Genomic DNA, 12348 nt, shown 5'->3' on the forward strand with positions numbered 1-12348 from the left:
CTATGCCTCAGCATGGGGGAACACTTTAACAACCTCCGTAGAGACATTGAAGTTTTGCTTACTCCGGCTCTGATACACTCAATTACTACTGATGCAGTGAATTTACCAGATGGGGCAGATATGCCGCAAGAAGATGTCCAAGTAAGTGATCACTAGTCCGGAGAGGGAGACTAAGCATTGGCCGATGATGCAGCATATGGAGAGAGGGGTGAAGTCGGAGGCATCAGAGATCTCGGAGAGGATTGACGGCGGGAGCGGTTTAGCTATGGTGTCCGACCGCTATCGAGAGTATATGCATATACATATTTCAACAGCAAAGCGGTACTATTGGGACTACGCAGATGTAATTTTGCACTTACCGCAGATGCCTGAACAGTTGATTTAGGAGCGATCCAGCGCACACAACATGACATCCAGTTTTTATTTCAGCACAAAGGTTTGGATTCTACACTGGGTTATGTGTCTAGTATCTATCGACCCTCTAAAAACTGGAGTAGGGTGACTGCTGTATCTTAGGGAACTTATTTTATGAGGAGCGGGAACTTACAAATCTCCATTATACTCAGTTCATGCTCTGCTATTCTGCTCTGTGGACTCATTAACTGTTCGATGCAGACATGTACTCTTGATTACGATTTCCCACTACAGTATTCAATTGTTTTAAATAAGGGGACTGTGTAAGTTTGCAATACTTATGCTAAAATTGGGGTATTTTACTGTTGAAAATTGCCTTTTGTTGTCATATCCCTGTTTACCTAGCCTGATCTTATTAACAGTTTATGAGATAGTATGTGTATGTTTTAATAAGCATGTTAACCCCGGGGCTGCATATCTCTATGCTCTGACCCAACACTCACAGTATGATTATAGGTATAAGTTATAATGAGGTAAGAGGAGGTCATACATTAGGTTTAACCTGACTTGCTTATAGAACTGTCGTTCTAGGTTGTTTACCCTCTATTAATCTCTTATGATCCCTAGGTTGTTTTCCAACTGTTATTTAGCCTATAGTAATTATGCAAGTCCCTGTGTCTTCCTATCCTTAGTCCAAATTATAGCTTGACCACTAGGCATAGGGTACAGTTAGATTTATACCTCACACTCTAGTATTCAGTAATATATCCCCCTTTTTATGTATTATGAGAATTTAGTAGAAGGGCTTGTAGACCTCAGTTAACCTCTTAGAATTAGCCATATATATTATGGACTCCGCCCGATATTCAATTCCCTGCATTGCACAGTCTTGGTGGCCCAGTTACCTGTTCATATTATAGTGTACGTCTTTTTACCTTGTTATTTCATTTGTCTGTTCTCACAAAGGGTCTATGAGTACAATTTATGTCTAACAACTTTTTATATGAACCCTAAAAAAATTTAAAATGGAGGTTTCTCAGTCCCTTATGTAGTGCAGTGAGGTCCAAAAGTGGCCTCAGATGTTATTTAAAGGTCATACAGTTTAAGTGGCAAGCATGTTGAATACTACTGTTCTTTATGCAATGTCATAATAGTACGTTTTGAATTTCTTGGTTAAACCAATATTGGATGTATGCTTTGAAATATTTTCTGTATTTTGTTTTCACTTACATGTATTGTTTATGTGCCACAAATTTAACCTCAATAAAAGAAATAAATCATAAAAAAAAACTTTCCAAGATAACTTAATATCTAAGGAATGCATAGACTGAAACAGAGCCCCTTGAAGACCTTTGAGAACTAAAATTAGGACTCCACGGAGGAGTAACTGGCTTGAACACAGGCCTCATCCTTAACAAGGCCTGCCAAAAAGATTGTACATCTGGAACATCTGCCAGACGTTTGTGTAGCAAAATAGATAAGGCAGAAATTTGACCCTTTAGGGAACATGTCGATAATCCTTTCTCCAAACCCTATTGGAGAAAAGACAATATTCTAGGAATGCTGACTCTACTCCAGGAGTAGCCCTTAGATTCGCACAAATCTTATGGTAAATCTTTCTAGTTACAGGCTTACGAGCCTGAATCATGGTCTCAATGACCGAGTCAGAAAAACCCCGCTTGGATAAAATTAAACGTTCAATCTCCAAGCAGTCAGTTTCAGAGAAACTAGATTTGGGTGAAGGAAGTCCTTGAATTAGAAGGTCCTTCCTCAACGGCAGTCTCCACGGTGGCAGACGCGACATGTCCACCAGATCTGCATACCAAATCCTTCAAAGCCAAGCCAGTGCAATGAGGATCACCGAGGCTCTCTCCTGCTTGACTCGAGTAATGACCCGAGGAAGAAGAGCAAACGGAGGAAATATGTATGCTAGACTGAAGGTCTAAGGAACCGCCAAGGCATCTATCAGTTCCGCCTGGGGGTCCTTGGACCTCGACTCGTACCTTGGGAGCTTGGCATGCTGTCGAGATGCCATGAGATCTAATTCCGGCTGACCCCACTTAAGAGTCAAGCTGGAGAACACTTCCGGATGGAGTTCCCACTCCCCCGGATGAAAGGTCTGCCTGCTCAGGAAGTCTGCCTCCCAGTTTTCCACCCCTGGGATGTGGATCGCTGACAGATAGCAAGCATTTTGGTTACCTCCATCACTAAGGAGCTTCTCGTTCCTCCCTGATGATTGATGTAAGCCACTGAAGTTATGTTGTCCGACTGGAACCTGATAAACTGGACTGAGGCTAACTGAGGCCAGGCCAGGAGAACATTGAAGATCGCTCTAAGCTCCAGAATGTTTATGGTAAGAACAGACTCTGACTTCAAACTCCCTGAGCCTTTAGGGGGCCCCAGACTGCTCCCCATCCTAGAAGGCTGGCGTCTGTTATCACAATCACCCAAGATGGCCTGCGAAAGCAGGTCCCCTGAGAAAGATGATCCAGAGACAACCACCATTTAAGAGAATCCCTTGTCTCCTGCTCCAGAAGAATTTGAGGAGACAAATCTGCATAATCTCTGTTCCACTGCCTGAGCATGTTTAACTGCAGAGGTTTGAGGTGGAACCGAGCAAAAAGGATGGATGTCTATCGCTGCCACCATCAGGCCGATTACCTCCATGCACTGAACCACTGATGGCCGAGGGGTGGACTGAAGATTTCCTGATTCTGTCAAAAAAAAAAGACATGGAATCTATTATTGTTCCTAAGAAAGATACCCTTGTGTTTGGCACTAAGGAGCTCTTTCCCAAATTTACCTTCCAACCATGAGATCGCAGGAAGGACAACAAAGTTTCCGTGTGCGATCTGGCTTGTTGAAGGGAAGGTGCCTGGACCAGGATGTCGTCCAGATAGGGCGCCACTGCAATGCCCCGTAAGCGAACCACCGCCAGAAGCGAACCCAGAACCTTTGCAAAAATTCTGGGACCTGTGGCAAGACCGAAGGGCCATGAATTGAAAGTGTTTGTCTTGAAAAGCAAATCTCAGAAACTTGTGATGATCCTTGTGAATGGGAACATGTAAGTACGAGTCCTTTAAATCCACCGTTGTCATAAACTGACCCTCTTGGACCAAAGGGAGAATGTAACAAATAGTTTCCATCTTGAAGGACGGTATTTGTTTAGACTCTTGAGATTTAAAATCAGTCTGAAGGATCCCTTTTTTTTTGGGAACCACGAACAGATTGGAATAAAATCCCAGATCCCGTTCCTGATTCGGAACAGGGACTATCACTCCCATGTCAAAGAGGTCTCTTACACAGTGTAAGAACGCCTCTCTTTTTGTCTGGTCTACAGATAATCTTGAAAGCAGAAACCTGCCTCTGGGAGGAAAACTTTTGAACTCTATTTTGTATCCCTGTGATACTATGTCTACTGCTCAGGGATCCGGAACATCTCGAGCCCAAGCCTGAGCAAAGAAGGAAAGTCTGCCCCCTACAAGATCCAGTCACGGATCAGGGGCATGCCTTTCATGCTGTCTTAGATTCAATAGCAGGCTTCTTGGATTGTTTTCCCTTATTCCAAGATTGATTGGGTCTCCATGCAGGCCTAGATTGTTCCTGCTTGGTAGCGGAGGAGGAAGAATTTCCCTTGAAATTTCGAAAGGAAGGAAAATTACTCTGACATCCCTTTTGTTTGTTTCTCTTATCCTGTGGGAGGAGATGACCTTTACCTCCTGTAATATCAGAAATTATTTCCGTCAAGCCCGGTTCAAACAAGGTCTTCTCCTTGTAAGGGATTGCTAAAAGCTTTGACTTAGAAGATACATCTGCAGACCAAGGTTTTAACCATAAGGCTCTGCGAGCTAGAACAGAGAAACCGGAAATCTTTGCTCCCAGCTTGATAACTTGCAGGGAAGTATCCGTAATAAAGGAATTAGCTAATTTAAGGGCTTTTATCCTATCCTGGATCTCATCCAGAGGAGTTTCAGTCCTAATAGCATCATATGTTGCATCAAACCACAGCTGGTTGCCACTGCAAACCCTGGTGAACATACATCTTTTTGAGCAACCCCTCTATTTTTTTTTATCCATAGGATCTTTAAACACACAACTATCCTCTATGGGAATAGTAGTTCTCTTGGCTAGAGTGGAAACCGCTCCTTCCACCTTGGGGACGGTTTGCCAAGCCTCCTTAACAGCATCGGCTATGGGAAACATCTTCTTAAATATAGGAGATGGAGAAAAAGGGATACCCGGTCTCTCCCACTCCTTAGCTCGGTCTGGTACCGGAAACACATCTATCGAGGTTGGAACCTCGAAATATTTGTTAAGCTTACTGGATTTTTTAGGATTAATAACGACGGTGGAGTCGTTGTCGTCCCAAGTAGCCAAAACCTCCTTAAGTAGTTGGCGGAGGTGCTCTAGCTTAAACCTGAAAGAAACTACTTCAGTATCAGTAAGAGGATTTACACTGTCAGAATCTGAAATTTCACCCTCAGATGCTCCCGCAGTATCCTCCTCCTCCTCAGACTTCTGGGAGGGAGCATCCGTAATAGCAAGGACTCCGTCAGAAACCTCTCTGGTTTTCCTCTTACGCTTTCCTTGCAACATTGGAAAAGCAGACAACACATCTGAAACTGCAGAAGACATGAGAGAAGCAATGTCTTGTAAAGTAACCCCTGTAGGAGTTATAGAGGAGGTGAGGGCGGTAAGCCTTTGGACGCTTGAGGAGAAAGCTGCGGCATAGATTGATCATTGGCATTAGACTCCTGAACAGCATCCTCTTTAGTAAATGATGGTTTAGCAAAAAGTGTTTCCCTGTAGCTTAAAGTTCTCTCAATACACGAGGAACAAAAATGGATTGGTGGTTCCACATAGGCATCAAAGCTTAAAGAACAAGTGACAGCTTGCAAAGACTCTTGGTCCATCTTAACTTCACAATAGGTCACAAAAATTAGCAATTTTATGAACAAATTTAAACTGACAAAAAAACGTTACTGTCTCTTTAAATGTTAAAACGTCAACTTTTTTCCTTTATTAGCGTATGTACTACAAAATTAGAAAATAGCCCTGCAGAACACCTCTACACCTCAGCAGTACTTTGCTGAGGTGCCTACCCTTCCTGTATTAGCGTGTCTGAAGGAACGATCTCTCACTGCATAGATAGGAGCTGTAAGAACCGGAACTCTGCAGGCTAAGTCACACATCAAAATCTCTGAAGGATTATTCCGTTCCCTCTCCAGAGATGCGTACCAGAAAATTAAACAAGCGCTTCTATACTAAGTGCGCAGTTACCACACACAGGAAAAGGAAACAAAAAAGGGCGCGCAATGCTTTCCCCTAGAACTGCCCATCGTGGGCGTGCCAAATTCAGCCATCTCCCGGTCGTGTGATTATTAAAAACGCTGGGAGATGAGAACCAACAGCCAATATGTTGAACCCCAGTGCCTGCGCAGTTACTGCCAAATTAAGTGCCCATATTCCCAAGAGACCATTACCCCATCATGAGTCAAGTGCCTCCGTTTCTGAGAACAGTCCCCCAGATACTAAGTCAGCACTTACCTCATATGCCCGACAGTAAAGGCAGCTCCCAGGTTTAAGAGGTCCTCTCCCTCCCATGGACCTGTGACAGAGAAAAAGACTGAGTAAGATTCCTCAGTTTTTTTTTAGAAGTAGGGCAGCATCAATATGGGAGGCGCAGTGAGAATTATGTCCCACAAGTTCCCATCGCTCTAAAGTCACCACTGCTCTACTGAAGAGACTGATATGGACTACAGCTACACCCCAGAACAAAGTAGCACAATCTTGTACTACTTTAAAATAATAAACTCTTGATTGAAGAATCTTTTTCTAACACCTAATTTACCACCTCCTTGCACTTAACGTAGGCAAAGAGAATGACTGGGTTGGGAGGGAAGGGAGGTGATATTTAACAGCTTTGCTGTGGTGCTCTTTGCCGCCTCCTGCAGGGCAGGAGTGGTATTCCCAATAGTAATTAAGATGATCCGTGGACTCATCGTGTCATTAAAAAGGCTTTTCCCCCCCATTAAATATATGTTACAGCACAATAGAAAATAATAATCTTACCACTGGTAACGTTAGCCAGGTAGCAACTATACGATCAGTTATCCAGCGATACCAACTTGGAGACAAGAACATCAAAGGCAGAAATGGGCTTAACATGAATATACTTCCAAAAAAACTTCCCATAAACAGTGCGAACACAAAGTAAATCCCTCTCAGTGACACCATGGCTCTGAAAAGCAAACACAAATTCAATCATTAATAATTATTAACAAGAAATGTACACAAGGCTTTCCATGTATAATAGGGCATAAATGCAACCAGTTTTAATCATATCAGTAACATTGTGAGAAGCTACTAATTTGCTTTTATCTAATAAAATAATATCCATTAAAGGGACAGTCTAGTCAAAATTAAACTTTCATGATTCAGATAGGGCATGCAGTTTTAAAACAACTTTCAAATTCCCTTTTTTCCCTCAAATTTGCTTTGTTCTCTTGTTATTCTTAGTTGAGAGCTAAACCTAGGTAGGCTTATATGCTAATTTCTAAGCCATTGAAGGCCGCCTTTTATCTGAATGCATTTGGCAGGTTTTCACAGCTAGAAGGCGTTAGTTCATGTGTGCCATATAGATTACACTGATTGGCTAAAATAAAAAGTCTGTCAAAAGAACTGAAAAAAGGGAGCAGTCTGCATAGGCTTAGCTACAAGTCATAATTCCTGGGGTAATAAGGCTAATTTTGTTTGTACTGTAATAATAATTCTTAGGAAACTTACTTTTAAGAATTGGATAACTAAAATACCTTCCATTGCTGAAGCAAGAACATTGTTGTTAGACACAGTAATTAAGGCAGCTTATGACTTTAAACTAGAGGGGGAAAAAGGGGACTCCTTTTGTAAAATTTGGAAGGATTTTGTGTGTTGCCTGGACAAAGATTTTATAACTTAGAACAAATTGTTAATACACGATTGAGCTGAGGGACGGGGCTTCCTCTTTTTTTTTTTTTTTGAATGAAGCCAAGGAACTATAATATATTGGTGGAAGGGAAAGAGGGGATGGATGAACTGATTATTATAATTGTAGGGATTTGTATATTGCTAATCGATTGATTATTGATTGAATTACTATTGATGTTTATGTGTTTGTATATTTGTTCTATGTTTTTCTATGTTGTTTAATAAAGATAATTAAAAAGAGTGCAAACTACACAGGCTGCCACTATTTCTACTATTACCCCAATACATATATTGAAGGAATAATGAGTGTTCTGTAAGTGTTGTTTGTTCTTTTTAGTATATTTTATCTAGCACCAAAAACAAAAAAAAACAAAAAACAAGGTAATCAAAGGAGGTAAAAACAAAATTTATGCTTACCTGATAAATTTATTTCTCTTGTGGTGTATCCAGTCCAGGGATCATCCATTACTTGTGGGATATTCTCCTTCCCAACAGGAAGCTGCAAGAGGATCACCCACAGCAGAGCTGTCTATATAGCTCCTCCCCTAACTGCCACCTCCAGTCATTCGACCGAAGACGAGCAAGAGAAAGGAGAAACTATAGGGTGCAGCGGTGACTGTAAAAAAATAAAAAACACCTGCCTTAAAATGACAGGGCGGGCCGTGGACTGGATACACCACAAGAGAAATAAATTTATCAGGTAAGCATAAATTTTGTTTTCTCTTGTAAGGTGTATCCAAGTCCACGGATCATCCATTACTTGTGGGATACCAATACCAAAGCTATAGTACACGGATGAAGGGAGAGACAAGGCAGGCGCTTAAACGGAAGGCACCACTGCCTGTAAGACCTTTCTCCCAAAAATAGCCTCCGAAGAAGCAAAAGTATCAAATTTGTAGAATTTAGAAAAAGTATGAAGCGAAGACCAAGTCGCCGCCTTACAAATCTGTTCAACAGAAGCCTCATTCTTAAAAGCCCATGTGGAAGCTACCGCTCTAGTAGAATGAGCTGTAATTCTTTCAGGAGGCTGCTGGCCAGCAGTCTCATAAGCTAAGCGGATTATACTTCTTAGCCAAAAAGAAAGAGAAGTTGTCGAAGCCTTTTGGCCTCTCTTCTGTCCAAAGTAGACAACAAACAATGCAGATGTTTGACGAAAATCTTTAGTAGCTTGTAAATAAAACTTTAAAGCACGAACCACGTCAAGATTGTGTAATAGACGTTCCTTCTTTGAAGAAGGATTAGGACACAGTGACGGAACAACAATCTCCTGATTGATATTTTTATTAGATACCACCTTGGGTAGAAAACCAGGTTTGGTACGTAACACTACCTTATCTGCATGGAAAACGAGATAAGGGGAATCACATTGTAAAGCAGATAACTCCGAAACTCTTCGAGCCGAGGAGATAGCTACTAAAAACAGAACTTTCCAAGATAAGAGCTTAATATCTATGGAATGCAAAGGTTCAAACGGAACCCCTTGAAGAACTTTAAGAGCAACAGGTTTAAATACAGGCTTGATTCTAACCAGAGCCTGACAAAATGCCTGAACATCTGGAACCTCAGCCAGACGTTTGTGCAAAAGAATAGACAGAGCAGAAATCTGTCCCTTTAAGGAACTAGCTGACAAACCCTTCTCCAAGCCTTCTTGGAAAAAGGATAATATCCTAGGAATCCTGACTTTACTCCATGAGTAACCCTTGGATTCACACCAATGAAGATATTAACACCATATCTTATGATAGATTTTCCTGGTGACAGGCTTTCGCGCCTGTATTAAGGTATCAATGACCGACTCTGAGAAACCACGCTTTGATAAAATCAAGCGTTCAATCTCCAAGCAGTCAGACGCAGAGAAATTAGATTTGGATGGTTGAAAGGACCCTGAAGTAGAAGGTCCTGTCTCAGCGGCAGAGTCCATGGTGGAAAGGATGACATGTCCACCAGATCTGCATACCAAGTCCTGCGTGGCCACGCAGGTGCTATCAAAATCACTGAAGCTCTCTCCTGCTTGATCTTGGCAATCAGACAAAGGATCAGAGGAAACGGTGGAAACACATAAGCCAGGTTGAAGGACCAAGGCGCTACTAGAGCATCTAACAGTGCTGCCTTGGTATCCCTGGACCTGGATCCGTAACAAGGAAGCTTGGCGTTCTGACGAGATGCCATGAGATCCAGTTCTGGTTTGCCCCAAAGTTGAATCAACTGTGCAAATACCTCCGGATGGAGCGCCCACTCCCCCGGATGAAAAGTCTGTCGACTTAGAAAATCCGCCTCCCAGTACTCTACTCCTGGGATATGGATAGCTGATAGATGGCAAGAGTGAATCTCTGCCCATAGAATTATCTTTGAAACCTCCAACATCACTAGGGAACTGCTTGTTCCCCCTTGATGGTTGATGTAAGCTACAGTCGTGATGTTGTCCGACTGAAATCTGATGAACCTGACCGCAGCTAGCTGAGGCCAAGCCTGAAGAGCATTGAATATCGCTCTTAGTTCCAGAATGTTTATCGGAAGGAGTGCCTCCTCCTGAGTCCACGATCCCTGAGCCTTCAGGGGAGTTCCAGACTGCACCCCAGCCCAGAAGGCTGGCATCTGTTCTTACTATTGTCCAATTTGGCCTACGGAAGGTCATACCTTTGGACAGATGGACCCGAGATAGCCACCAGAGAAGAGAATCCCTGGTCTCTTGATCCAGATTTAGTAGAGGGGACAAATCTGTGTAATCTCCATTCCACTGACTGAGCATGCAGAGTTGCAGCGGTCTGAGATGTAGGCGGGCAAACGGCACTATGTCCATTGCCGCTACCATTAAGCCGATTACTTCCATACACTGAGCCACTGAAGGGCGAGAAGTAGAATAAAGAACACGGCAGGAAAGAAACTCTTGTGAGAGGGGATAGAGAACTCTTTTCTTCATTCACTTTCCACCCATGAGACCTCAGGAATGCCAGAACAATGTCCGTATGGGACTTGGCAATTTGAAAATTCGACGCCTGTATCAGAATGTCATCTAGGTAAGGGGCTACTGCTATACCCCGCGGCCTTAGGGCCACCAGAAGTGACCCCAGAACCTTCGTAAAGATTCTTGGTGCCGTAGCTAACCCAAAGGGAAGAGCTACAAACTGGTAATGCCTGTCTAGGAAGGCGAACCTGAGAAACCGATGATGATCTCTGTGTATCGGAATGTGAAGATAAGCATCCTTTAAGTCCACGGTAGTCATATATTGACCCTCCTGGATCATAGGTAGGATGGTTTGAATAGTCTCCATTTTGAAGGATGTTACCCTGAGAAATTTGTTTAGGATCTTGAGATCTAAGATTGGTCTGAAGGTTCCCTTTTTCTTGGGAACCACAAACAGATTTGAATAGAAGCCTTGCCCCTGTTCCTCCTTTGGAACTGGGTGGATCACTCCCATAACTAGGAGGTCTTAAACACAATGTAAGAATGCCTCTCTCTTTATCTGGTCTGCAGATAATTGTGAGAGGTGAAATCTTCCTTTTGGGGAAGAAGCTTTGAAGTCCAGAAGATACCCCTGGGACACAATTTCCAACGCCCAGGGATCCTGGACATCAATTGCCCAAGCCTGGGCGAAGAGAGAAAGTCTGACCTCTACTAGATCCGTTACCGGATCGGGGGCTGATCTTTCATGCTCTCTTAGAGGCAGCAGCAGGCTTTTTGGCCTGCCTTCCTTTGTTCCAAGCCTGGTTAGGTCTCCAGACCGGCTTGGACTGGGCAAAATTTCCCTCTTGTTTTGTATTAGAGGAAGTTGATGATGCGCCAGTCTTGAAGTTTCGAAAATGCAGGAAAATTAGTCTGTTTGGTCCTTAATTTGTTGGACCTATCCTGAGGAAGGGCATGACCTTTTCCTCCAGTAATATCAGAAATGATCTCCTTCAGTCCGGGCCCGAATAGGGTCTGCCCCTTGAAGGGAATGTTGAGAAGCTTAGACTTTGAAGTAACGTCAGCTGACTAGGATTTAAGCCATAACGCCCTACGCGCTTGAATAGCAAAACCTGAGTTCTTAGCCGTTAGTTTGGCTAAATGAACAACGGCATCAGAAACAAATTAATTGGCTAGCTTAAGAGCTTTAAGCTTGTCAAGTATATCATCCAATGGGGTTTCTACCTGTAGAGCCTCTTCCAGAGACTCAAACCAGAAGGCCGCAGCAGCAGTGACAGGGGCAATGCATGCAAGAGGCTGGAGAATAAAACCCTGTTGAATAAACATTTTCTTAAGGTAACCCTCTAACTTTTTATCCATTGGATCTAGGAAAGCACAACTGTCCTCGACTGGGCTTAGCTAGGGTAGAGACTGCTCCCTCCACCTTGGGGACCGTTTGCCATAAGTCCCGTGTAGCGGCATCTATGGGAAACATCTTTTTAAAAACAGGAGGGGGAGAGAACGGTACACCTGGTCTATCCCATTCCTTAGTAATAATTTCTGAAAACCTCTTAGGTATTGGAAAAACATCAGTGTAAACAGGCACTGCATAGTATTTATCCAATCTACACAATTTCTCTGGGACTATAATGGTGTCACAGTCATTCAGAGCAGCTAAAACCTCCCTGAGCAACACGCGGAGGTGTTCAAGCTTAAATTTAAATGTAGACATATCAGAATCAGGTTGAATTATCTTCCCTGAGTTAGAAAAATCACCCACAGATAGAAGCTCTCCTTCCTCAGCTTCTGCATATTGTGAGGGGATATCAGACATAGCTACTAAAGCGTCAGAGTGCTCTGTATTTTTCCTAGCCCCAGAGCTGTCTCACTTTCCTTGTAACCCTGGTAGTTTGGACAATACCGCTGTAAGGGTATTATCCATAACTGCCGCCATGTTTTGTAAGTAAACGCTATGGGCGCGCTAGGAGTACTTGGCGCCTCTTGAGCGGGCGTCCCTTGAGCGGGAGTCATAGGTTCTGACACGTGGGGAGAGTTAGTCGGCATAACTTCCCCCTTGTCAGTTTCCTCTGGTGATCAATCTTTTAAAGACAGAATATGATCTTTATAACTTATAGTAAGATCAG

General features: G+C 43.0%; 1 protein-coding gene across 1 annotated transcript in view; it reads right to left on the reverse strand.

Annotated features, from left to right (window-relative positions):
- The window catches only part of LCLAT1 (lysocardiolipin acyltransferase 1), a 530390-nt gene that overhangs the window by 456216 nt on the left and 61826 nt on the right, over nucleotides 1-12348 (reverse strand). Inside the window, exon 2 of the mRNA XM_053712637.1 lies at nucleotides 6427-6595. Coding sequence (XP_053568612.1) covers nucleotides 6427-6591 — 165 coding nt within the window. The 5' untranslated portion in view covers nucleotides 6592-6595. The remainder of the gene's footprint in view (nucleotides 1-6426; nucleotides 6596-12348) is intronic.

The sequence above is a fragment of the Bombina bombina genome, chromosome 4 (genome assembly GCF_027579735.1).
Source record: "Bombina bombina isolate aBomBom1 chromosome 4, aBomBom1.pri, whole genome shotgun sequence".
NCBI classification, from domain to species: Eukaryota; Metazoa; Chordata; class Amphibia; order Anura; family Bombinatoridae; genus Bombina; species Bombina bombina.